This window comes from Phasianus colchicus, chromosome 8 (genome assembly GCF_987193195.1).
Source record: "Phasianus colchicus chromosome 8, bPhaCol1.hap1.1, whole genome shotgun sequence".
NCBI classification, from domain to species: domain Eukaryota; kingdom Metazoa; phylum Chordata; class Aves; order Galliformes; family Phasianidae; genus Phasianus; species Phasianus colchicus.
In genome coordinates, this window is record NC_143443.1 from 8,952,759 (window position 1) to 8,978,948 (window position 26,190).

General features: G+C 39.3%; 2 protein-coding genes and 1 long non-coding RNA gene across 8 annotated transcripts in view; 1 reads left to right on the top strand and 2 right to left on the bottom strand.

Moving 5' to 3' along the window:
* CABCOCO1 (ciliary associated calcium binding coiled-coil 1) overlaps positions 1 to 26,190 on the top strand; it is a 217,547-nt gene that overhangs the window by 92,879 nt on the left and 98,478 nt on the right. For all 6 annotated transcript variants that reach the window (XM_090144854.1, XM_090144850.1, XM_090144851.1 and 3 more), the window contains one exon: positions 11,515 to 11,661. The gene's annotated coding sequence lies outside the window, so the exon portion shown is untranslated. The remainder of the gene's footprint in view (positions 1 to 11,514; positions 11,662 to 26,190) is intronic.
* Positions 1,280 to 18,452, bottom strand: TMEM26 (transmembrane protein 26). The gene is made up of 6 exons (XM_090144849.1): positions 17,933 to 18,452; positions 14,534 to 14,612; positions 9,837 to 9,950; positions 9,137 to 9,357; positions 8,056 to 8,132; positions 1,280 to 5,813 (listed from the first exon to the last, which is right to left on the bottom strand). The coding sequence occupies exons 1-6, from the start codon at positions 18,121 to 18,123 to the stop codon at positions 5,398 to 5,400; spliced, it is 1,098 nt and encodes a 365-aa protein (XP_090000975.1). The 5' UTR covers positions 18,124 to 18,452; the 3' UTR covers positions 1,280 to 5,397.
* On the bottom strand, positions 10,212 to 13,809 carry LOC116226905 (uncharacterized). Its single transcript, XR_004166424.2, has 3 exons — positions 12,341 to 13,809; positions 11,932 to 11,972; positions 10,212 to 10,285 (listed from the first exon to the last, which is right to left on the bottom strand). It is a non-coding gene; the product is annotated as an uncharacterized LOC116226905 (long non-coding RNA).

Below are 26,190 nucleotides of genomic sequence, written 5' to 3' on the forward strand. Positions count from 1 at the left end.
TAAATTGCTTTCAGGGTATTTGGGGATCTTACTGTCTGAAGGATAAGAAAAATACAGGTTGGTGTTGATCAAACATAGCATGCATAACTCAAAGTGGCAGGCAGGCATCATCTGAAAAAGATCACAAATCTTCTATACGCATCTTTTTATATTCCCATAAAATTGGGATAGAAATAAAAGCACTATTTATTTGTTTTACTTTCCACCAAGTATTTTTAGGGTTTGCTTTTCTTCTTGCTTTTTCTTGAGCGTGGAACAGGTGATGATAAAATAGTCATATAGGTTACACACTGTTTCACATCAGACAGTGAATGGAAGAATCTCTTAGAAAAGAATCAAATGTACTTTGGTTTTTGTTGTGTTTTTGTTTGTTTGTTTTCTATCCTACTCTAGAGCTGGTAATTTCAAAACCATTACTTTTCCTATAAGTGAGTTATTCCATGACTGCTATACATTCCACCTGCATGATGTAAAGCAGGAATTCATACGTAATGCACTGCAGAGATTTCCTGGACATGCATTTTTGTAACAATAAGCAGACTTAACCTCAACTTTCTGCCCAAGGTTTGACTTTTCTAGTTTCTATTGCAGGACTGCTTCAGTTAGAAAGTATTAAACTCTCCTGCCTTGAGTTCCCTTGCACTCCCCTTATATACAAAAGTGGTCAGCCAAAATTCAGACCTACTGTTCTGATTGAGTTAAAGGAAGATCAGGGATCTCTCTCAATGCTATTTTAAAATGGCATTACTCAAGACAGGGAGAGAAGAAACCATATTTAGTCATACAGCAGCAGCAGTCAGAGTACTGTCCTGTGGTCAGAAAAATTGTACTGATCCACTGATTTGTATGTATGGTTTGACAGCTATCTGCAAGAAAGTAACAGCAAAATCTTTACAAATGTGGTTAACCAATAAGTATTCCAAACCAATATTTTTGTTTTATTTCGAAGCTGAAAAGATGCATTAGTCATTTCCAAATGCTAAAGAAACTATTTTATTCTTGAGGGGGAAATGATTAGGTAGCTTTTGTCAACTGAGGAAACCTGCATGGAAATAACATATTTCGGGGATCTTAAAAACTTTCTTGCAAATTGGTTTGCTGTTCATTGTATACCTAATGTTTGGAGCTCTAAGCTTAAAGTATCTGTAACACTTGGGCATTTCTGTAAGTCTGCAGAGTATTGTCACTAGCAGTCTCGCACACCGTAACCAATAAAAACCTGCACATATTAGGCATAGTCTGGTACCTAAATGCATACATGTATTTGTGTGCTTTTATTCAATTTTCTCTGGGATTACCCTATGATTTGCATGTTTGGAAGCAAAGGATCTTTCTGCATGAAAACATCTATCCAAAGTAGGGAAGAATTTACTGCAGTTAACTGTGGGCTTTCAAAGCAACGTCTACAGTCAGAATCTGGCCTAAGTAATTAACTTAACGATGGGAAAGAAAAGCAGTGTGTGGAAAATATAATTAATTGAAACATATAACATTCAGTTCACACACAATAAATTGGCAGCTATGCCTGAGGTAACTGCCTTTTATTTTCAAAATGAAGTTGGAGTTTTTAAGAAGTAATTGAACATTTTCTTCTACTTTCACACAGTACCAGAAAATACAGTACAGTTAAAATACCAGCAGAAATGCAATAAAATAATGGTTATTGTTGCTTTTGATTTATTTATTTATTTATTTATTGGCTCAGAGCTACAATCTTATTTGAGCCAAACTCCAAAAGAAAGGAGGAGTACATTTTAGCTGAGGAAAAGACAAGTGGCAAAACATTTTAGTGATTTTTAATATATAAGAGCTGCTCCAAAAGCAATGCCTCCTGTTTTATGATGTTGGCCCATGACATAAGAGGCAGATGTTGGTGGTACAGCAGTAGGGGTTGAACCTCCCACCAGTATTTCAGTATACTTGATTGCTGTGTGATAGATGGCAGCAGATGGGCAGTCTGACAGAATGACATCTGACATGCAAGTGCAGATGAAGTAAAGGGGTGTAACTGAATTCTTCCATGTGGAAAAAATGGCACCCATTGACATTCATTGATACTTACTGCATGTTTGTGGAGACCAACCAGTGGATGTGAGCACAATGAGGTGGCAGTGGTGCATTTCAGCAGTGACAGCAATGACAGTGTGTCTCCTCTCCTGGTGCAAATTTCTACAAGCACAGCATGCAGTCCTGGTTCATTGCTGGTGCAAATGCACAGCTACTGCTGGGGACCGTATTCAAAAATAGTGTTTTGTAGGATTTGTGCTATCAAATAGTGTTATGGTGCACTTTGTACTTGTTGTAGTTTTCATGGAAATAATGGAGTTACTTTTGGAGCGACTTACATAGAATAATCTAGAAGGACAAAGCAGGAACAGTGAGAATAAGTAACTGTAAAAGCTAGATATCTGTTTGCCGAAGAGATTTAGGAATGTGATTCTCCTGACACAGGAGGTAACAGTTAAGATAGATGTTCTGAAATCCTCCCATTTGGAAGGGTGGAATTTTCCCATTTCTGACAGTTTACTGCAGCATTTTCTGAATAACAAGCGTGACACCAGTTGTCAGATCTTCAAGAGAATACATTCTACCACTTACTTGCATAGTGTGGCTCTCTGAAAGGCACCAGTAGGATGCCATGGCTCCCTGCACCCAGCTGCTGGTTCAACTGACTCAACCTGCTGCAAAACAGCTCTGTTGTCCTCTTTCTCAAGAAATTTGCAAGAGGAAAGTGAAGATGATTTCCCACCGGGATTTGCTGCTGTGACCAAACATACAAATCACTAGGCTTTTTAATTGCTATCCAGTCTTCTCAATGAATTAGAAATGCACTCCGTCAGTCATTCCTGTTGCTATTCGGCAAATGTGATTTCCCCTCTCTGCACAGGCAGGAGGGCAGGCTGCCTGCCACTTAAGTGCTTTTTTTGTCATTTTTTTTCTCTTTTTCTCCTTACTTTTAAGTGATCTGTCTTTGCCCATAGTGGTGAGAAGGAAAAAGGATGTCTAAATCTGTTCTATCCTAAGCATAAGGGTGTGGATCTAGTCTATTTTGTATTTGGCTGAATAACAATGGAATCTAGTAATGAACCTAGCATTGCAGTGAGTTATTCTCAAAGTAAGTCTGATTAAGAGCTTTACTACTACTTAAAATGAAACAGCCTGAAGACTAGGAAATATAGTTCCTTGTATAATACTCCTGCTGTGACTAGTCTTTGTATTGCTGACTCCATGGAATCTTGCATGTGCTGCAGGCTGAGCCTGGTAGGCAGTTTGTTGTTGAACTAAGTCCTTAAATAGGTAGCCAGTACTTGCAATTTTTTTGCTGGTGAATTTCAAATGATGTTCTAGGAAGATCAGTACATTTCAAATTAATTAGCAAAGATCCTTTTAACAGGGTAATTATTACATCAGCAAGTGGTGAACTCAATGAACGTGAGTAGATCTGGCTTGCATTAACAAAGAAGAGATGTTACAGTGCTACCGGCTGATTCTAAATGCACCTTGGTGTGAAAGGCTTTAGACAACACAACAGTTGGTCAGCAGCAGCACTTTAGCTTCTTTGCCTACAGAAGTTGCATTCAACTCTAAATATTTCAACCTTACAACAGCACCGTAAATGGTGACTGACTTTTTTTCATTTTGCTGGAAAGAAGCTCAAAATGAGAAGAGTAGAATGTGTTGCAACATTGGCAACAACAAGGTACAAGTGGTAGAAAGGGCTGTGAGTGTGTAAGACTTGTTTCTTAATGGTTGTGCATTTTGTTCTCTCCTAGTGAAGGGGCCTGATCCTACATGAAACAGATCATGAGGTTTAACAGCTCACAAATTCAAACACAGGTTCGCGTGTTTGGGAAATTTTTAAATATGTTCACTGTTAAATAAGTACATCTTTCAGGGAATAAATATGTCATTGCTTATTATTCTAACAATCATATGACTGCTGTGGTGGCGGCAGGAACACTTTAATGCATTCCTAAACAGATTCTGTATTTTTAGATAGCTGAGGCCCTCGGTAAAACTGGGGCTGCTTAGTATAGGAAATTACCTCAATTAGGTCACTTCCTGTTTGTGAGATTTTTTTATTAACATGCTTTTCTGATCCCATTAAAAGTGGATGCACAAATTTGTAGAAAGTACCTGCCATTTTTAGTGAGCATGTGATTTTGGGACGGATTTTCAAAACTTGTTTATTTTTCGAGCTAAGCCAGCAGGGTCATTGGTCTTAAATTGATGTAAAGTGTTCTTGGAAGAAATGAATCATGTCTCATGTCGTTCACCCCTAAAACAGAAGTAAATGCATGACTAAAAGCCATTTTTTTAAAAACAGACCTTGACACTAAATAGGCCAAATGATTCCATGGTATTTAGTGGTGCTTCATGAAATTTGAAGCTCAAGTCAGAATCCTTTTGTGGTACTGCTCACATTTGATGGGACAATTTTCTTTCTTATTGGATTGCACACCTGAGTCAGAACACTTAAAAATAATAAAATACTATAAAATGGCAACACTTAAAAATCTGCCCTCAACTTCAAACGCAGCATAGCAGGAAATAAAAATTACAAAATTACAAGTTTGTTTTCAGGTGTGTGTGTATATATATATATATATATATTTATTTTTGTATGTGTTCTGATTGGTAGAAATATAAAGGCAAGTAGCTCTGTAGAAAATGAGTAGGTGATAAACAGGTCTTTGGGCATTTTCCCATGTTTTTAATATGTCTATTTATTTATAAAGTTTAGATTATTCAGACTATGCAGGTCCTAAGAGACGGTCTTTTTTTGTGTGACATTTCATGGTGTTTTGTAGTTTTTATACTGAAAATCTAGCCAGAAATGGGGTACAACTCAGTTAAGCTTTTCCTAACTTTTCTGAATGAACAATGTTTAGATGTCATGGTAACATTGTTATGCCCATTCCCTTGTATGTCTGCAGTTGCTGCTGATGAAGCTGCTATGCACGGTGATCATAATGTTCATTTTAGCTGTAGCCCAACCACTGAAGTTGGGCTAAATGCTTCTGTTTCCTCTGTTCCACTGGGATATGCTTGTCCTTCTATCTGAATACAGGCAAGTACATACTTTAGCAAAGTGCCACCGAAGATTATAACCAACTTTGTTAGTGAGCCAAACCTTTCTTGATACTACAAACTATGGCTACAAAATCCCTGTGAATAATATAGTAGGGAACTGGCCAGAAACCCACAAAATCACGAGATACAAAATGTCCCACTTCTATGATTTTTTTTTTCTTCAGAAATCTCCCCTACAGTTTAGAAGAAATTATTAATCTCTTAGTGGAAGAGATGAATTGTGCTCAAAGTCAGTTTCACCATAGAAATAGGCCCTCCTGAACCAGCTGAGAAATGAAATTGGTCTTGAGTCAATCACGGTGCTTACTGCTCTTCCAATGGAGCCTGGGGTTCCTCTTTCAGTGGCAAAGCAACACACTCTTTCATTTCGGTGTCCTGCTCAGCAGTACCGTGAGTATTGGCTTCGTAAGGCTCACATGGGCAACAGCCAACCTCTCCCTTCCTGCTCTTTTGCAGAATAGTAGCGCGAAAGTCTAACGTTATCACTGCCAAGCGATACAGTTGTAGGATCACAACTAAGATATTCTTAGCTGTAAAAAACACCAGCATCTGGTTGAATATTCGAAAATGGCCCATCAGGATTGAACGCACAATGAAGAAGGGTCCATCCTGTATGAACAAGCTCACTCCAATGTTCCACAGCTCTGCGCTATACCTGCACAGCAGCAGGTTAGGAATCTGCCTGCTCGATGCAGTTGGTTTGCAGCCAATATGCTGTACTGGAAATAAAACATATGGGTTAAAACAGCTCTCTTAAAACTTAGCAAGGATTGGGCTAAAGGGCAGCTTTTAGGTAGCTTGAATTATAACTGCATTCAAATGTGAACAATTCAATGTAAAGCATATCCCATTTCTGGGATCTTAAGTTAAGCAGGCATTTACATAATCTGTCCAAAAGAACCAAAACCCACTTCCCCTTTTCCATCCCACAAAACTATCAGTATTTATACACTTTAAAAGAAGTTCACTTAATTTTTCTACAACAACTTTCCCAGATACTTTTCTGTTAAATCAATGTGCTAAGTTAACATACATTGTTAAGAAAGAAAAAAAACCTTGAATGGAAACATTTCAGCTGGTTCCAAGCTAAGACCTTGCTTGTGAGAGATTTAGTTGCAGACTGTTGCCTTTTGCTTGTGTTATAATAAGTTTATGTCATGTTTGGTGAGAGACAGTATCAAGCATTACGGACAGGAAGAATCCGTAGTGCCTGCTTGCCTTGTAAGACTTAAACCACAGGTACTTGCTCTTAGCCTTCCGGACATCAAATTGCATGCAACTGCTAGAAGCTGTGTGGATGCACAGGTCTTTACCTATAGAAGCAGTGGTGGGCTGGAATGCTTTTGGTGGCATCTAAAGAAGGGTCATCAGACAGCTTTGTGTGTGGTAGGTATGGCTGCATGTTATGAAAATTCATGAAGCTAAACTAACCTATTTCTCTGGTGATGGGATTACATTAGTATAAGCACAGTATTTACACATTAGTATACACAGTAGTTACTGTGATGCAACCAAGTAGCACAGCTTACCAAAATAACTCAATTGTTTGAGGTAGCATGGGGAAAAGGAAAAAAAAGATGAGACTTAAGAGCAGAAAATGAGTTGCAGAAGGGGAAACACTTGTTCTGAATCCAGTAGGCAAAGCTTCACCACCAGCAGCTAATTTTTAATAGCTTTTATGTTTTTAATAGTCTTAACTTCATTGCTGTAGTTTTATATAGCATCTATGAATTGCTTTTTTAGGTCACAGTTACGTACAAGTAAACATTCTGTTGTATGAATGAAAAGTAGCATTTGTGCAGCTGTATAGTTACCTAAAATAAGTTGCACCCATAGTCAACATGTTAAGAATTAAGTTATTGAGCACTAGTTAAATGTAACTGTAGCAGAAAAATAAGCGGAAAAGCAACAGCCAGAGGGAACAAAAAAAAGCACAACACACATCTTGCTTTACTTAAATTAATGTAGGGTTTCTTTAAGTAGCATTTGAATTTATTTGAGTATGTGTAGTTTTTTTTAAGTTTGTGCATCTTTAAGAGAATATATTTTACCAGTAACAAAAAAATTTATTTGTGATAAATTGCAACATTGTTTTTTCAGAAGGTGATAGCTGAGCTGAAATACTGAAATATTTTCCTATCATCAAAATTGAAATCAAAGCCTAATACTGTCAACCAAGAGAGAGCTAATGAAAAACTTCAGGAATCATTTTTCATTTTTACTTTATTTGTTCGTTACTTTAGGTATGTCAACCTAGTAGTCACCGGTTTTATAGAAGATGCTGGTGTGGATAACTTATCTTCAGACTGATACATTTGACTTGCAAACTTGTTGATATTGGAGGCCAAAAGGGTTGAAATAAATATTATTTTGGTTGAAATTATATTATTATCTCCTTTGACCTAAGGAAGCCTTTCTGCCTGCAGGCAAATACCAACCTGAGTTAGCTGGATGTTGGGCCTTTTAGTTTAGGATAAGAATATACAGTCCCAACACAGTATGGTCTTGCAAGTTCCCTGTGGTCAGGTAACGTGTCCTGTGGTAACCCCTTGAGAGCCTGCAACATCTGTGTTTAGGCTGTGTTGTTCCCTGTGGCTGATATTTGCCTATTTCTCTGTGGGATCCAGTAGTCTCCCCAGATTGGAACCATGGTAGATTCCATGGCCAGATCTAACCCAGGAGCTAATATGATGAAATTTACAGCAGTAACTAGAGCAATGCTTCAGTACTGCAGTACCACTTTTTCTGGAAGTAGTATTTTATCAAGAAGACAGAGGTTAGCCAGAAACAAGTGCTTCCTCGAAAGAGACCGCAATAGGCTTTCTGTCACTGTCTTTGTCATATGAATTGCTCTTCAGCAGAAGCTCTGGATATAGCTTGAAGCCTGTGCACAATCACAAGACATGCCAGCAAAACCTTAAAGCACATGTTCTTATTTCTTGTCTGTGTGCAAGTACTAACCTGCAAGATCAAGTGGAAACTGTAACATACTCCAGGTCCATACAGCAAGAATTGCATTTATGAGAATATAATTCTTCCTATAGGAGGTAAAAAAGTAGTAACAGTGAAAAAGCAGTTTCCTTTTGTGTTAACAAAAATGTTTTCTGTAGTATTTGGAATGTCATTTAAAGGGAGGTTGAGCTAAACAGTGATTAATGCATGTTTCCAAGTGATACTAGTAATACTGAGGAAAACAGAGGCACTTTTTGGTGTGGAATTTTTGCTGCTTAGTCCACATGTTCCAGCTGTGCAATTACACTAAATTCCTGATGCCAATGTTATAAGTATATATGGAAATATCTCTACTTTGAGCTATGTTTACATATTCCCTGCAAGCCTGAAGCTTCTCTTCCAAGTCCTTCTGACTTCCCTGCTGTAAAGCCTTTTCTGCGATATTAAAGCATAAAATAAAAAAAAGACTAGTGTCTGCAGGAGAACCTTTTCTGTGATTCTTTCTCCTTGTGATAGGTGTTCACAATTCAGCTCTCACTGCGGTGAGAGGGAGGTGGGCTTACATTCTCTGTTGACAACTCACGCCAGAACTAGGCTGTTCCCTTTCTTCTTACTTTTGAACACTGTTGTTCTGTTGTGAAGAAAAAACTACAAATGAAGTAACCAAAGAATTGACTTGGATAATGAGTCACTAAAGCAAACTTGAGTTACTTCCATGTCAGTCTAAAACAATTCATTAACCTGAGAAGTTCTGTGTGTAGTCAGAGTTTCAGCTGCTGTAGCTTTCCGACTTAATGCCACATTGCAGTTACATCAGTTGTTTGGCTTTTTGTACCCTTTTGTTGTGATGAATGTGGCGTGTTTCTCTGTTAGCAATGGATAAGTAATCTCTAACAAAGCTCATAGAACTGTTATGTCTTTTACAGCAGAAAGATTAGTAGGAAAACGGAGCCCTTGAATGTAGCCTTCTGTTATCAGAGGGAATACAGTTCTTGTGGTCTGGATGCCACAGACAGCACAAACAAATCTTCAAACTGAACAAATCTCTTTTGTAATGTGCAAATTATTTATGTCAGCAAATATTCCTTACCGCACATCCTCAATGTCCAGGGTTTCACTAGCAAATTCAAGTATATCTGCTGCTGTTCCTACAAACATGAGAAGCAGCTGGGACAACTGGTCCCGGGTGATTTCAACCCCAATGGGGAGAAGCCATCTCCCAACTACTAGAAGTAGTAGAAAGGTCTGGTGGAGGGCCAGGGTCCATACAGTCTCACAGATTGTGGAGAGCTGATTCACAAAGACTTTAGCCTGTTTAAAACACAACAACAGTAACATGCTGTAACTTCAGGAGACTTAACTTAAAGATGGCATTAGTCCTTCAGCCTGCCTTTGATCTCCTTCATGTAGCATTAGAGGAAATAATTTCTATGTGGTGGGTATAATTTGAAAAAGGCATGTGAATAACATTTTTGGGTAATGAGTACTGATTCTTTCTCCATGCTTTTTTTTTCCTGTTATCATTTTTTTAACTATTATCATTTGCAGAACCATCATCCAGACACTCTAAATTCAGTCAGGTTTTGAGGAGAACAGTATGAGACTTCCTACCAACAAGTGTTAGTACTTAGTGACGTGTTGGGCACTTTTACCATATGGCTTTGTGTAAGCCACCTTTTCTTTTGGTCACTACTTAAAGAGTTTGCCCGTATAGATATGACAGTCCTCTCCAATTGCTTTTCCCCGACATTTCACAAGTTCACTGATAGGAACAGGAAAAGGTGTCCCACCGTCCGAATGATGTGATGATCTATTCTCTCGCTTCCCTCACTGCTGTCTGGAGACTGACTGATGTCTTGATTGGTGACATTCAACTGAACAGCTTCAGGCTCATTACTGCAATACTGTTGTAAACAAAAACATTACATAAGCATTAATATCAAGCACAGGCAGCAGATGTGTTCTGTGGCTGAAAGAAGCCTACAGTCTTGATGGTGGATGTTTATAAAGGTACATGCTTGTTCTGAATGCAATACCCCTCTTGCTCAGAAGGGAGGAATTCGTCTTCTGTAAACAGGAGAGATGTGTTGGTAGGCCCTTGGGAAGCTGCAGGATTGTTCTGTAGAAGCAGATGTAAATTCAAAGGCTGATGGAGCGGGTCATACCGTTTCTCTGCTAAAACTGCACTCTGCAGCTCTCTTCAACAGGCTGCTGGGTTTCCTACATTGCCTCTTTCTGCCTAGAATGGTAGAGTACGTAAAATTCGCTCAGTCTGCTATCTTATGCATCTTATGATCAGAGAGTCTGTATCCAAACTTATTTTCCAAGTATCTGTTTTAAGCTTCTACTGTCCAAAATAAGTTCTCTAAATATGCAATTGTTTTCTTCTGTGATTTCCCTCAAGGCTGCAATGAATAGAGCTGAGCTGCTGGGGTATTTGGGTTGTGTTTTCCCTTTTCCTTTCCCTGCAACTTTGCCTATTTTGCAGGAAGTTCATAATGTGAGAGATGAGATTCAGGAATAACTAGAAAAAATGAGTCTGTGATGTTGCCTGCCCCTGCAGAGTACAAAAATTGGTGCTTTAGTTTTTGCAGGCGTTGGATCGTGTGGGAAAGTAAATGTTGGCTAAAGCACACTGCTGGGTGCAACGCAGTGACTCAGCAGCGGGAGGTGCATTGCTTTCTGCCTTTGTCCAGCAGATGCTCCTGGGGTAGCTGGGGCCTGGCTCCTAACATCTGTCTTCATAACAGCCTTTAGCATTTCATTGTAATAAAAAAGGAGTAATTAGAAAATCAAACCAGGCTGTCACGAAAGACTTCTATCCCGCTTTACTTGTGCCAGAGAACGCCAAATGATTTGCATTTCTCCACTGGGCCCCCCACCATTTTATTGCACGAGGAGTGATTTTCTGCAACAATTGGAATGTTTGCGTGCATACTGAGCAGTTCTATTCAGCATAATGCCTGCCAATAGATGGGCAACATTTTCCAGCAAATATCAGAGCCTAAAAAATTTCAGATCCCCTTTTACTTTGTCTCTGATGATACTGCTCATATCTGAGCAAGAGCTGCTTCTTGCCTGACAGTGTAGATAAATGGAGCAACTTCCTGTGGCCTGAAAAATCTGGAAAAAAGTTAGTGCCTGTTCTTTTAGAATTGGTGATAAAGGCTCTGAAACTGAATGCATGGCTTATTGCACAATGGATGTGACAGCATTGAAAGATTGTCACCAAGATGTTGGGGAAATATTTCCATTTGGAGAAGGGAGGTCTTGAAGTTCTGGCTGTGGAAACAAGGACAGACAGGGGCTGGGGTTCTGCCTAGCTGCTGCCTTGTGGGGCTGATCTCCCAGGTTGTCCGCACAGGTTGCTCCTACACAGCCTGCTGTGGACTTGTTTTGTTTTCTAGCTGCGCACAGGCATAGAGAATGATTAAGAAAATAAGTTGACTTTATTTATGTCTTTCATAGGCTCATAATATGCAATTTTTGAAACCATTCCTGACTTGATGGGGGATGCATGGCTCAAAGAACGTTGACCAAATGGTGTTCCTTAGAGCCAGATCTGAATCTCTCTGCCTGCAGGCTGGAAATGGAGAACTGCATCTGCAGAGTCAGGTATTTAAATCAACCTCTAATTTTAATTTCAGTAGGTTTCTCTCTTCTTTTGGTTTGTTCCTCTGAATATTTATTAAGTGGTGATTGTGGTGGTGATTCACTTGAAAGTTTGGAAAAGAGCCTTTATTTTACGTCATGTATATGCATATAAATAGGCCTGTCGGTGCCAGGCATATCTGCCTAGCTAACTGTGTGTGCACAGTGACTTAATGGGAATGTGACAAGGAAGAAGCCAGTTCTAAGCTTCATAGGCAGATGAACATGGTTTACCTGCTTTGCTCTACAGCCTTGTTACTCCAGATGCTGTGTAGCTGAACAAAAGTGCGTAATGTTTATTGTGCAAAAATAGAACAGAAAGAAGTTGTACACATCTTACTGAAATTCTAGCTAGGTTTACTTCTTTTGTTTCTTATGAAATGAAGCTGATATTTTTCTGATCTATCATCAAAATGGAAAGTGTTTTGCATGACATATTTTCTTAGTGCCCAGCCTGCAAAGATCTTGCTGGTGGTGCAAGGGGACCCCCTGAAATACTGAACTAGTTCAGCAATTTTCTATTTGCTTCTTATTCAGTGCCAGATATAAATGAGGTCAGCTAAAACTTTTTGCAGCAGACCCAGCAGTGAGGTGATAAAATTGCTGCTGGAATAGCAGGGTAGAGTGCCCTCAGCCCTGTTACCATGTGGAAGCTGACAGCCCCTGCTAAGCAACAGGTACCCCTCGCTCTGCATCGCTGGAAGCAGTGTGGCCGTCACTATGGCAACACACGATGTCAAATTCAGTATTGTGACTTTGCTTCATTTTGCTTCGACTAGAAAGCTGAAATGTAACATAGGGAGAAAAAATTGTTTAAGCTGTCTTCCCAATTGAGGAAGACAATGGGTGTGGGAAGGGAGAAACGATGCACAGTATTTCTTCTGGAAGAGTGATACACTGGAATTTTAGCTGGCAAGAGAATCCCATGTTAGAATGAGGCTGAGGGAATGGGCAGGAAAATTGGTTATTTCCTTAGTGGTTAAATATATTTAAAAGGTTTACCAAGTATCCATCTTACTTCTGAGCAGGACACTTGCATGAATATTGTCCTGGTAGTCAGGTAACCTCTACTAAAGGCAGTCTGCCGGTGCTTTCTGGCAGTAATATACAAGGTATTTGAAAAACTAAGAGGCATTTGTCCATCTGAAGTCTTATGTATTTGAAGAATTATTATTGTTTCTTAATGGAATAAATGGTTTTAATTTTCTTGCTGCTCTGTTTTGCTGACAGCAATTTCTTTTGCTCAGTTCAATTTAATTTATTTTACGGAGTCTCCCAAAGATGCATTTCATCCCCAAATACTTCACTGCAAAGCAGTACTTTCTATGCAGTCAGTGTTCCACTTTGACAGAGAATGGCACTACCTCTGTCCAGTTCTGCAGTACTTGGAGGCAGAATTGCCTCAGTCTTCAGGAGAGACTGCACATGCCTGAAGTAACAGCACCAGCACAACCTCTTAGGTTTTCAACAAGAGATCAAAGTTCTGTTGCCTTAAAGACCACAAAGTGTTCTGATGGTTGTGTATAAAAAGTATGGAGCCATTCTGTTACTATTTTCATAAGGAACACTTCAGCAAAACTTTCACCAGAAGAGTAATACTTATCTGGGTGCTGTTTGATATTGTTACGAGGCCTGCTCCTCTTCTAGAGGTACTGCTTTTGAATCTGTTTGATGGTGCATTTCCAGAACACTCTATCCTATTTCTCCAGGTATAAACTAAGCTGTTAACTTGATATACTCCCTCTTTAATTCATAGTAACAGTATATCAATAAGAACAAAGTATGCCATGTTCTAACATCATTTTGGGAAATAAACTGCTGCCTCTGACTACAGAATTAGCCTGTTTTGTGGACCAGATTTAACTATGACAAATGTTCTCAATATCCACGTTACCTGTCTGTGACTGTTTAAGGAGATTTGGCAAAACAAGATGACAATAAATTCCTGCTGCTGTATTTAGAAAAAGCCTCAGGCATTTTCAGTGTAAACACAATTTTGAATATTTGATTATACTTCTGTGGGCTCTAACAATATTTCAAAAGAGAGAATAAGGGACTGTGTCTCCTTAGTCTAATTAATGTATCATCTTCTATCACTTTCTCTTTCGCTCCCGTCAGGTCATTTTCTGCCAAGGTTGTGTAAAAATCTTGGGGCATGCAAAAATCCCCTTTTCACTGCATGGAAGTTCTATGGGGACTTGCAAGCAGCTGGCACAGGGCAAGGGCTCACATGCTCGGTATGGGCTGTTGACTTTGTCTTCATCCTAACTGGTGACCTCAGTTGCCACAGGAATCACTGCCACGCATTTAGATCCTGAAGTGGAATCCAGACTCCCCTTCCCAGATCATTGTATAGCACAGAGAAATTACCACAACAGCTAATCTGTGGTTGGAATCTGTGAATATCCTCCTAGACTGCAGTAAACATGAGGTAATTTAAGAGCCTTTTAATTGATAGTTACCACTATCATTTTGGCTTGCTTGAAATTTGCCTGTAAATGCCATAGAACTCGTATTTTATTTTACAAAGGCCTCTAAAGCAATGAAATTCGTTCACCATCCTCAGCAAGATTCAAGCTGGTAACCTGGGGCTGAAATGCTGTATTTCATACTTCTAGTCTTCAGTTCCTCAGCCAAATGCAAATAGTCTCATTTTAGGTAGGAAAGAGGTTCATTACTTGATATTAGGAAATGCACAGTTGTCCATAGTCCCAGCCGGACTGGGGGGCCCGGCTGCATAAAATGGAAAATTGGATCAAGGTCTGGCATTTATACCTAAATCCAGCCCATCAGATAATCAATTTCAAGCCAGTCCATCATGTTTCATAATAAATACCTGTGTCCCATGGTGAATTTCCAGTAGCCATAATGATGGTACTATGCAAATCAGATACAAAAAGATTGCTGGAGAAAACCTGCAAAGGAAAAGATAGCTTGATATTATATCACATTGTAAATATCTTGTATTCTCTATCATTATCTCAGTTGGACCTGGAGAATTCTACTTATATTACAGTTCACTTTGGGCTATAACTGCAAATAAGAGTTGCAATTCTTGCTGAATTCCTCATACTGTCAATGTAACGAATTATACTTTTTTTTTTTTTTTTGTTAGCCCAAGATCATATATAGTTTATTTAAAATCTTTTCTCAAAAACTATGCAAGTATTTTAGCTGTTTGGGTTTCCATCATGGCATTCTCTGTATTTAAAACAAACTAACAGCAAAAGAAGTCTAATTGTGCTCTTTTAGATTTCAGGAAGGATGAATCATAGAATCACTTGAGTTGGAAGGGACTTATAAAGGTAATCTGGTCCAAATCCCCTACAGTGAGCAGGGATGTCTACATCTAGAGTCATTCCACTGGATAGTTCTGGGATGGAGGCTGTTGATCAGGATCCTGGTGGCACAGAAAAATTGGAAACAGCATCAGTTTGCTGAAGACATTTCTTCAGTTAGATTTTTTCAGTGCAGACTAAAATGGTTTATAAAAATGGGCTTTGCCCTTCTTCCCCCACTTGTGCTGGCAACTGACTAATCTTTTTAGGATTTCTTTCTCCAGTTCCTTTTTCTCGTTACTCTCTTGTATAACTTGTGATGGTGAAGCTTTATCATCTAAAGCTTCTTGACCTGAGTTTATTCAGACATGAGGGTGGTGAGACACTGGAACAGGTTGCCCAGTGCGGTTGTGAATGCCCCCTGCCTTGGAAGCACTTAAGCCCAGGCTGGATAGGACTGTAAACAACCTGTTCTAGTGGGAAGTGTCCCAGCAGGGAGTTGAAATTAGATGATCTTAAAGGTCCCTTCCAACCCAAGCCGTTCAATGATTGTATGTTTTCTTACATAACTATTTTTTTTTTTTTTTCATTTTGCAATTCTTATCATTTTGGATTAGGAATGAGGCTGTCCAATGCCAGCCCTGCCATAGTATGGAGTGAGCATCACAGTGATGCTTCCAAGAGTGACAGCAGCCCCTGCCCTACATGTACATCTCAGGCAGAACAGTGAGGACTGCTTCAAGACGCTTGTTTGGTTCCATTTGTCTTGTCAGCAGCACACATGGTAGTGAACTTAAATTGCTTATAATTGTGTTTTGGTCAAATGTAGTTGGATGTATTATTAGCTCATATCTAGAATGTACCTTTATTTCTGTAATAATGACTTTTTCAGAGGAGATTGTTTTGAGGAAGAAAAACAACCAAAAATCCAGCTGCTTAGGAAAATTACTTGTTTGCTGAACTGCTCTGAAAAGTTTCAGTTAATCCCTCTAAATAAGGTGGTCTTGAGTTGTGTGTTGTTTGGTTTTTATAGTTTGTATTTCCTTTTTTACATTTTGGTTGTTCTTGGGGTTAGAAGGCGTGCTTGAGTGTTTGTTTGTTTTCCTCTTCCTGAAGTTAGTGATTCTGTGGGGTTTTAGCCTAGGTATTTTGGGAGAGAACACACCTCTCAATTGAATGGGAGGACTACTTTATTTTACAGTATTTCCTATAGGGCTTGAGCACATGAGAAATCCATCCAGCTGGCAAGTTAGCAGTGCTGAGCTAATGACAGCAGATCTGGCCAGGAAAGTTCAGGAGCTTTAACCCTGCCTTTCTTTCAGAAGGAGCACTGTAGAGCAAATACTACTTGGCTAGGCATACAATATTACTCTTTCTCCACATGCTCTATTCAATTATTTCTGCTGATGTAATAAGCAACTGTCTTTTCTCTGTAGTGTATGGAGAGCATGTGATGCTTGTGGAGGCAGGAGAGTTCTGTGGTAGAGACTGTCCTTTGCTTGCATTAGTAGACATGCATGGAGGCATTTCTATAAATGCAGCTGATGCTACTGGTTCTGAGTGTGGGTGTTTGCCACCAAAGCAGAAAGTTATCCTGTTGTGATTAGATGCTGCTCATTTGTCTGCAGTTCTCACCTACAACAGCATTTACTGTGCTTCTTAAGGTGCTTGACTACGTCCATTTTCCTTCTAGCTAAATTTAGCCCAGACTTCTAGCACACGTTCATTAAAAAGAATCTGCTTTTATATCTGGTTGGTTTTGGTTTTTTTTGATTGTCTAAAAATGAGCTTAGCAAGTGTCATGAAGTGTCTGCTGCCTCTTCCTCACCCCATTTAACAGGGTCTGTTCACTCTGCCTCTGATTTACACATGTGCTCTGCTGTTGTTAAATTTTCCTGTATTCCAGAACAAATCACTGCTTTTATTACATTTAAATTTAGATATAGAACACTTCTAAGAATTGTCATACGACACTGCTTCTGTTATAATGAGTTTCACAGGTTGCAATAGACAGAAATATAAGGTCATGGAAATTGCTAGGTTTTTTTTTTTTTTACCTTGAATTTGTCCCAGTGACACTGGGACAAAAGACCTGCAGTTTGAGATTTTTACAAAGAAAAGGTCCTAATGAAACCTGGACGATTAGTTACGTGCCCGCTTCCCTTGCACCAACCATTTGTTTTTGGCTGACTGACTGTGCTGATGAGCTGTAGATGACTGCAGTCATTCCTTATGTACGTGTAAAAACCCAAGAGCTTGGGCTAATTCTGCTATGACTAACTTATTTTGCTCATTTCTCAGGCAGTCTTTCCTGCATGAAGGCTTCCCTCTGGAATAGCCTCTTACATTCAAATCCAAATACTTAAACAACTCTTACTGTAAGAGTTCTTGCTGCTCATCTTTTATTTGATGCTGAGCTTTTGTTCATGCACTAGCATGAAAATAGCACTGTTGTGGGTAGCAGTCCCAGGGAATGCAGTCCCAGGGAATGAGATGCCTGCCAGGAAATGGCTGGCTGGGTGAGAGGTGTGGGGCCCCTGGCATCTCACTGCCTGTGCTCCTGACCGGCTGTGGCATTGTGGTGCCCAGTGACCCTGCCCCCACTTTCCCTGCACCCTGGATTGGCAGCTCCAGAACACACAGCTTTTGGCTGCAGCAAAGTTCCTTCTTCTTTCAGCTGTTGGTGCACACTCACTATTGTACAAAGAGTGGTTCCCAAGTCATCTATTGCAAATCTGCCCCTCCTGAAAGCCCTCTGGTTTTGGCCACAGACTAGCTAGAACTTCACCACTCTTTTAACCACCCCAGGTGCTGCAGGGGAGAGACCGCAGCTCCCTGAAACTGTGGCAGAAAGGAAGCCAGGGCAGCTCTGCTCACAGGCAGCAGCCCCACATCTGCAGCAAAGTACATGCAAAGAAGCAAGAGGGGCTCCGTCGGAGCCAGCAGGATATGCTCACCATTTGTAGCCTCTGCCTTGCTTAAACTTGAGCGTGAGCCCTGTCTCCAGACAAAGGAGAAGATTGAGCAGTGCCAGCAGCCAGTACTTGGGTTCTTTCTTCACTTCAGTCACTCTCCAGACCCCGATGAGGGAGTGCAACACGAACAGCAGGCGAGTAACAAGAGCGTTGAGCAGAACCATCAGTTCCATCCTGGCCCAGTCCCTCTTCACTCTCCCCACACCCAGGCCCAGTGCCTGTTAGGAGCACAGAGAAGCTGTCCTGGGAATCACGGCAAAGCCTGCACAACGCAGGCACGCAGCTCTTTCCTCTCCCATCTCCACAAAGGGGCCCATTATAACAAAAAAGAAACGGTATTGCCCCTCCCCCAGACTTCCTGAAAACTTTTTGGAGAGAAGAAAAAAAAAAGCTCACGCTTCCAAGCTGTAGTGCTTTGCAGCGCTCTGTGCAGCTCTGACCACACTGAGCAGGAAAGGTTTCTGCATGTCCCCTCTCTATCGTCTCAGGGACTGAAGGCCAGGGAAACTGCAGTCTCGCCCAGTTCCCATTTCCTTCCCAGCTCCACTTGCTGTTCTTATCTCCTATATTTCCAGCAGAGGCAAAATGTAAGAAACATTATTAATTTGAATCTTCCTTGCTAAAACTTCCACTGCATTGCTGATGCTGCAAAAACCTCCTTACTCTCCCGTCCCCACAAAAGCTTTACTTCATATTTGGGAACTTTTGAAATTGTTCATTTAACAGTGCAATAAAGAAAGCAGAGGCTATGTACTTCAGTATTGGAATCCCTGTGTGCAGACACATGGGTGTGGAGATTAGTGTTGAGCCGATTGATTGATTAAATTTCAGCACTGCTTAGCTTTTTTTAACTTGCATTGGCTTTAATTTTACTAATGTATTGAATAATCTTCAACCTGCTTCAGAATGAAGAAGCAATCCCAGTGTGAGGAATTCCATAAATCAGACTGAGATCTGGGCTAACACCAGTGTTACCCAATAAGCCAATAGAGTAAGATACAAAAGACACACTTGAGCTTGACTGTTAAGTCAGATACCTCTGGAATGAGCTTTAGTACCTTCTGGGGCAACAGTTTATAATGAGTACAGTAAGAGTTGCCTTGACATTTCTCATGGTAGTTACACTTCTATTTGAATTTACACTTCTGAAACTGAAATGTCACCTGGTTGAGAATTGTTACCTGCTCCAGTTTTGTGTTTGTTTCTTGCCAAGGCACTAAAGTTGAGATATGCTATTGTAAAATACCAAAGCAGATTGGAAGACATGGAACCTACTATGACCCTCCAAAGGCCTAACTTCCTCACTTATTTAAAAGCACTGTTCTACTTTAAAGATAAGGAGATGTTTGTCTAAAAGTTGTGACCCTTCTAAGAAGAAATTTTCCTCGAAGTTTCTCATAGTGAAGTCAGGCCTCTTCTCTACAGACTGCCCCCACCAATGCCATCCAGCCAATATCCGTGGGGCTGGAGGATATAGGAGAGTAGAACTCTGAAAAACAACCCTGCCCAGAAAAAGGAAGACTAAAGGTCCTTCACTCAGTATAGGTCTCTCAGTCAGGAAATGCCTGAGTAAATAAATAGGCTGTGCAGTGTGCCTTTTTGAAACAACATTTTCCTTGTACTCAGAGCAAAATAAATTCAACTCAAGAGCCTACCACTGATAATCACCTGCCAACAGCCACCCATATGATGGTGTGAGGTCCATAGGTTCATAGCCCTTCTGATGGTGTTAAGGTCAAACCTAACTGAAAAGGAAACAGGGAACAGACAGAACTGAGATAGTTTAAAAAAGATACTCCTCTGTGAGTGCTTGACTAAGATGATGACATGAGGGTAACACTTTCTAATTGTTCATGGAGATTCTAACATCACAGACATCATAAGCTTGGAAAGATGATCAGTAGAATAGGTCAGTCCGATGATAGCATGTACTCAGGAAAGATGCAGTGAGATTTGCTGGTAGGTCAGTAATGCTGTGTGTTTAAAGATATCTTAGAGTTTGTTTTACCAGATAAGCCCATCAATGGACAATCCAGTCCTCACATGGGTGGAAGTGCCAAACAAAAGAAGGAAGTTAATATTGACTTTATATTATATTTGTCTAGCTGACCAGTGAGCCATGCTGGCAACAGAGGGCTGTGTAAAAGGAGAAAGTTAGAATAATGTGAGTCATCTGTAGCTGTTTAGAAAGGGCAATAATTACATTCAGTCATGACAGAGAATAGACTTTTAGATGTCTCAGTAGTTGTTTTGTGGAATAGCTGGTTTGGGAGTCCATTGAAGGCAACCTTTGAGAAGAAATACTGCTGAGAAAGTTAAAATGTAGTACTGTGATTCAGTCTAGAGAAGAGAAAACTGAGAAGAGATAGAAGTGGCCAAATGAGCTGCTGCAGGGAGGCCAGCAATAGCCTAAGTCCCAGAGGGGAGAATGCAGAAGGCTTAAGCAGCAATAAAGATTACCATTAGGTGTCTCGAGATTTTTCCTGCTAGGAAGGACACGGAAGCCCTGAAACGGATAATGGAGATCTTGAATCTCCATTATGAAAGACATTTGAACACAGATCAGGTAGCCATACATCAGGAATATCAGCAGTTTAGTAGATCATGCTTTGGGGCAGAGGGCTGACTGGAAGAGCTCTAGACGTTTCTCAAAGTCTTACCTCCTATGGCTCTAAGGTTTATTTCTGTATTATTTAATCCTTGTCTCATGTCTTTGAAGAAGTTTCATGATTAAATAAATCCTATTTTATTTTACTTCCAATAGAGGTTCTTCAAGAGAAGGAAACTGTTCAGTTTTCCAAATACTGGACTTCATGCTGAATAATTATGCCAGCCTTATAAAGAGATCATAGCATGTGGGAGTTAACAGCCATGTTGAAACAATTCGGAATGATTCAGTTCTAATGTGAAACAAAAAATTAGTCCAGTTTTGGAAAGGAAAACCTGACTCTTGCAACATGGGGAGAGGCAAATCTTTCAAAACAAGAGATGTGCTAGAAAGTACTAGCTAGATTAGTAAGGGTGTGAAGGAAATGGATAAAGGAGTGAAAAAACAATATAAGAAGATTAGCTCTTCAGTAAAGAGCCAATATGACTGTAAAAGCATTAAAACCCCTGCAGGAGATATACTGAAGACTCTGCCCTGGATTAGAATTTGATATAAAATAACTGAAGTCATACAGTTTCTATGCCATTTGTAGCTGAGTTAATAGCATATGTTCCTGGAGGATTACAGTCAATGATTAAGGAAATTAGGTTTTGTTTGAATTTAATTTAGTTGTATAAAGCTGCTACAATAATTTACAGCTTTGATATTTAATATTTAATAACCCACATCTTAAAAGAATCCAAGATATAGAAGTGCCATTATATATTGAAATATTATCCCCATAAGTCATTCATATTTGCTAGTTGATAAGAATGTTCATCAACTAGATGAGCTCAACAGGAGCTACTTGATAAAAAAAAACAGTGCAGCTTGACAGATGATGGCAGGGAAATCTTTCTGTACCTGTTATTGTGGTACAGAAATCATAATACATTTACAAAGAACTTTGCACTCTCAGTTATAATAATCAAAAGAATGTACCTCTGATGGCTTTCTTTCATTGAATTTTCAAATTTATGGCTTCATGAACCTTATGCACTCTTTTTCTTCTTTCTTACAAGTGTTCTCCTTGCCTCCATTCTTCTTTTTTTTTTTTTTTTTCTTTTAAGGAATATTTTCCTCACTCCAATTTAGCAAGCCATCCTGTCACTGTTAGGGGAAAAGAGGCATGTGAAAGAACATCCTAGACTGAAAATCCAGTCTTTTAGAAAGAAAGGCGATAGTACTTACTACGTGGGCATGGGTCTATGATGAATGCTCTGTCCCCAGCCACAGCATCAGGTGGTGCATGCTGGCAGAGCTCCATGGACATCAAAGCTCATCAGCCTCAAAGTATGGCACAGAGAGATTCATTTTTTTCCCCCTTTTAAAACTAAGGGAAAGATATGAGTAGTTTACAGCTCTTCACAGCTGATATATCTTTTCTGTTGCTTTTACAGTTTGGAAAAAAGCATTCTGAAAGGACTGTATTTTTCCTTAAAGGACTAAAAGAAAAGAGAGTTTATTTTATTAGGATTTGAAATTCTTTGCATGGTTTGGATTTTATTTCTGAGAGCCCAAAGGAGTTCTGTAGCAGTACATATTTCAAAGAAGAATAGAAGCAACCCTTTTCTGCAGGAACTATTTCATCCATGGTTGAAGTTACAAACACAGAAAAACTATGGTATTTGTCCTTGATAAAGAGGAACATTTTCCAACAATTTTATTTGGCTAGGAATCCTTTGAATGATCTTTTTAATCATTCTCTTTTGTGCTTTCTTGTGTATGAATCGTGATGATTCAGGATGAATAAATTGGTGGCAGGGCAGATGTTCCTGGTGAAGATATTGCTAGTGAAAATACCAGCTCCTTTCCCAGATGGAACATTAGGCACAAAGACAGAATATCTTTGTAAGACAGCCAGCCAAGATAAGTTTGTAAGCAAAAAACCAATGAGACTGCTTTTATTTACATTGTTTACACTTTTCTTAGTATCTTACAAGCAAGTCCTTTGTCCCCATGGTGAAGTTCCCAGGATAGTTATACAAGTGATTATTATGGCATAAAATTGGAGCAAACAGGTTTGAGATCAAGCGAATAGACCCAGTGTCTCACTGCAATTTGACTGCTCTGGGCATGGTCCCTTGCTAATTGCAGTCATATGCCTCTGATCAACTCATACCATAAGCAAAAAAGTTTGCAATAGTTGGCAAAAGATCGAATATATAAAGATCACTATAATGTTAGTGCTGGATGAATCAGTTCTGATGGAAAGAAGTCTCTTACAAAGTCAGGCCTCATCTCATTGAGAGAGTCATGGTAGAACACTACACATCTGTGCTTAAGAAATAGTGTCATTGATGATCTTTTTTGGTATTTTCCATGATATGATGGTTGTGTGTAGGCCTTTACCATCAGCAGTTGGAACAGTTAAACAATGGTACTTGGCTATGGTCATAATGAACCATTTTCCTCCCTGAGAATATTGGGGTTTGATGATGATCTGCATGTGTGTGTATGTATGTATCAGAGTATGTATATGTACATGTGTGTACATTTAGCATTTATATATGTAGTCTGCCCCCTAATATTTGCATGGTGTTTGATAAATGGTACTGAAGCTGCCTACATAATTCCTTCATATTTCCATAAACTTGTTTGTTCAGATGTTTTTTTGTTCTCCATGTTGGAAAGGACTGGAAGTCTGGACTGTACTGCACAATGCAAGTTGGCAGACTGGGGATTTATTGCATGAATGCAAACAAGAGGAGGGGAACATATAAAGGATACAACTCGTGTCCACAAAAAACAAAGCAAAACAAAAAAACCACACCTCAGTTGCAATCTGCTAATCAGATTCACCATCACTGCAGCAAAAATGAAATGACACTGGTCTTTCTCTGAGAGCAAAGCAAAGCTTCCATAAGGCTGTCGAGATGCTTAATTAATTCTTCTCTTGACTGCCACAGACCTCGATAACTAAAAAAGATAGAAGTATGACTAACCATACTCTTGGAATTGAAATACTGCACTGTCTTCTCTGCCCTCTTGTAATCAGGGAAATCTTCCCAAGGACAAGAATTTCCTCATCTTTGTTGGTCACAAAATATATTCAGTTTTACAAACAAGCTTCTTCCCAAAGGTTGCAGTTTCTGAACAAACCATCTGCTCAATCATTTGCTTTCCTGGCAAAAAGAGAAGCTGAGTGCCAGATTTTTTTTTTTTCTGTGATGTTTACCCATAAGTTATTAATGTCTATCTGATACCCACAGAGATTTTTGACTTTTTTCTTTCATAGAGTAAAACAATATTGTCAAGTTGTCTGACAATATCAAAAAATGAGTGATCATTGTTTCTGATCATCCCCACCGTATGGCTAACGATGGCAGCTTATTTATAAATAATGTCATCTGTTGCCTCCTCTTGAGTACTTTATCCCCTTGACTTGCCACATCCTTTATTTGAGACATCTGTCTATGCTGGTCCTAGTAAACATAATGACTTGAGAGACTTGAACAAAAAAAGCTTATATGGTGTAATAAGCATGCACAAATATATTCAGGAGTTTAGACCCAGCCATGTCACAGTATGTTCCTAATGATCTTTAACCTGCCTTGAAGTCAGAAGTCAATTCTGAGTATTGCTGATAGGAAAAGTCAAACGCAGGAAAGCTAACATAGAAGAAAGCCACGGTAATGATCCCAGTGAATGGCTACTAGCTCTTACGAATGTGCTGAGTCTCATAAACTGTACCTGAAATAGCAAAATCTTACTTGACAGGAGAATCTTCAGCTTCTGACAAAAAATAATAATGCAAGGTTTTGGAGTAATTATCTGCTGATGTTTTTGTATTTAGTATATACTAGTAACAGCACAGCAGGGTCTGAGTGAGAAGACAAAAGGAAAAGTGTGTTGCTAGAGGTCTGATATGTGTTTGGCTTTACTCTAAAATTTCTTCAGATGAAAGTTTAGGAGTTCATCAGAGTATTCACCATACTGAACATTAGGCAGAGGACAAAACCGACAGTCTTCTTTTTCATTGTTGTTTTGTTTATAGAGCAAAAATTGACTGTTTAATCCAAGAGTTAATACTACAAAACTGAGTATTGTAGCCTCTGATAACAGTTTGAATGGGGAAGATGATGATCTTTAAAACATCTTGTCTGATTAATACTATCTGTTACCTCTGCTGACTAGGAGCTGTGGAGTTGCTGTTCTAGAAATGTGATTGGGATCTACTCATTTAGTGTTTTAACATTAACTCTGTAGAAATCAAAGTTTTCCCAGAAGCTCATATATTTAGAAAACTTGTTCTCTTTGCAACTAAATCAGAAAATGGAGGCATTTCTAGAGCAGGAGACGTAGGATTCTGTTTGTTCTCTTCTTGGAAGTCCATTTCAGCATCCTAAAGACAGACAGTGCAATTTTGACATGCTTGCTGGAGGATTTGAGAAGGGAAGAGGTAACACGTTCACATATTTTTCATGGGAGGAATTTCCAGTGTTTCGGTTGCACTGAATGAAAACACAATCTCCTAGAATAAACTATTAAAATGTAGAGCTTGGGGTTGACGTCCATCTTTAGAGTTCTACAAAAGTGAGACATAGTTACAGTTATACCAGAAAAACCTTGCTTTACTAATTACAGACATTTCTGTGTTGTTTACTTTGTTGGTTTATTCTGTTTGATTTGTTAGGTTGTTTTGTGTATGTGTGTGTGCGTGTATTTAAAAGGATATGAACCAGAGAAAAAGAAGGTAAGCAAGGACATCAGAAGCCTGCTCAGGCTATCCAAAACTACTTTTAATGCACAGAGGTAGTATAAATTATATAGTAAGGCACATTAATTTGAAATGCAGCACAAAATGCCCAGAAGATCAGGCTTCTGATTTATAGCGCTCTATGAACTGAAGACATGTTGCCAATTCTTTCATTCCTGTGGTGAGTCAAGAAATTTTAGTACATTTCTTAAATACTGGGAAATCTTGGACTCATAAAGTACATGTCTAAATCTGATAGAGGAGAGCTTTGCAACTCTGAGAATCGGAAAAATTTTAATTCAGTGGAGCGAGGATCTGACTCCTCACCTTTGTATCCACAGATGTTGCATTTTTTCTGTGACCCTTAATTGCTGCAACTGGTGCAGAAGTCAGACAGGTAGCGCTTACTCAGATGTGGCAGATGCACAGGAGTGCTGAGCAGGGAGAACTGGTGGTGCAGAACTGGAGGCTGAAATCAGTATCCCAAAACTAAAGCAGTAGTATGAGAATGAATGGCATATGAGCATATGATATGTAAACTGTGATTTGGTGTATCTTGAGGAAACATCATGTATGTAAATGATGTCCATATTCTGTAATACTGATACTACAGTATAGATATACTTCTAGCCTGATCCAGTTTCTGCATAAATTTCAGTACTTTACTGAATTTCAATATTTTACTGACTAACTGACCTCTGGGGCTTGGCATATATTTTTTCTTAATTGTCTTGTGTTTGTATGATGGCAGTAATTAGCTACAAGCCTATGAACTGCCATACATAAACAAAATCAATGGCTCTCAGATATTACACACTTTACAATGGACTAAGTTCCACCAAAAAAAGGACACCAGCAACCTACAGTTGCTTTTTGTGTTGTAATCATTTATCA

Excerpts from the sequence above, each read along its gene's own strand:
- TMEM26 (XM_090144849.1), bottom strand. The coding sequence starts at position 18,123 with ATGGAACTGATGGTTCTGCTCAACGCTCTTGTTACTCGCCTGCTGTTC. Across the intron at positions 14,613-17,932 it reads CAAGGCAGAGGCTACAAATG|GTTTTCTCCAGCAATCTTTT; the intron begins GTGAGCATATCC and ends TTTCCTTTGCAG. Across the intron at positions 9,951-14,533 it reads AAATTCACCATGGGACACAG|TATTGCAGTAATGAGCCTGA; the intron begins GTATTTATTATG and ends TGTTTACAACAG.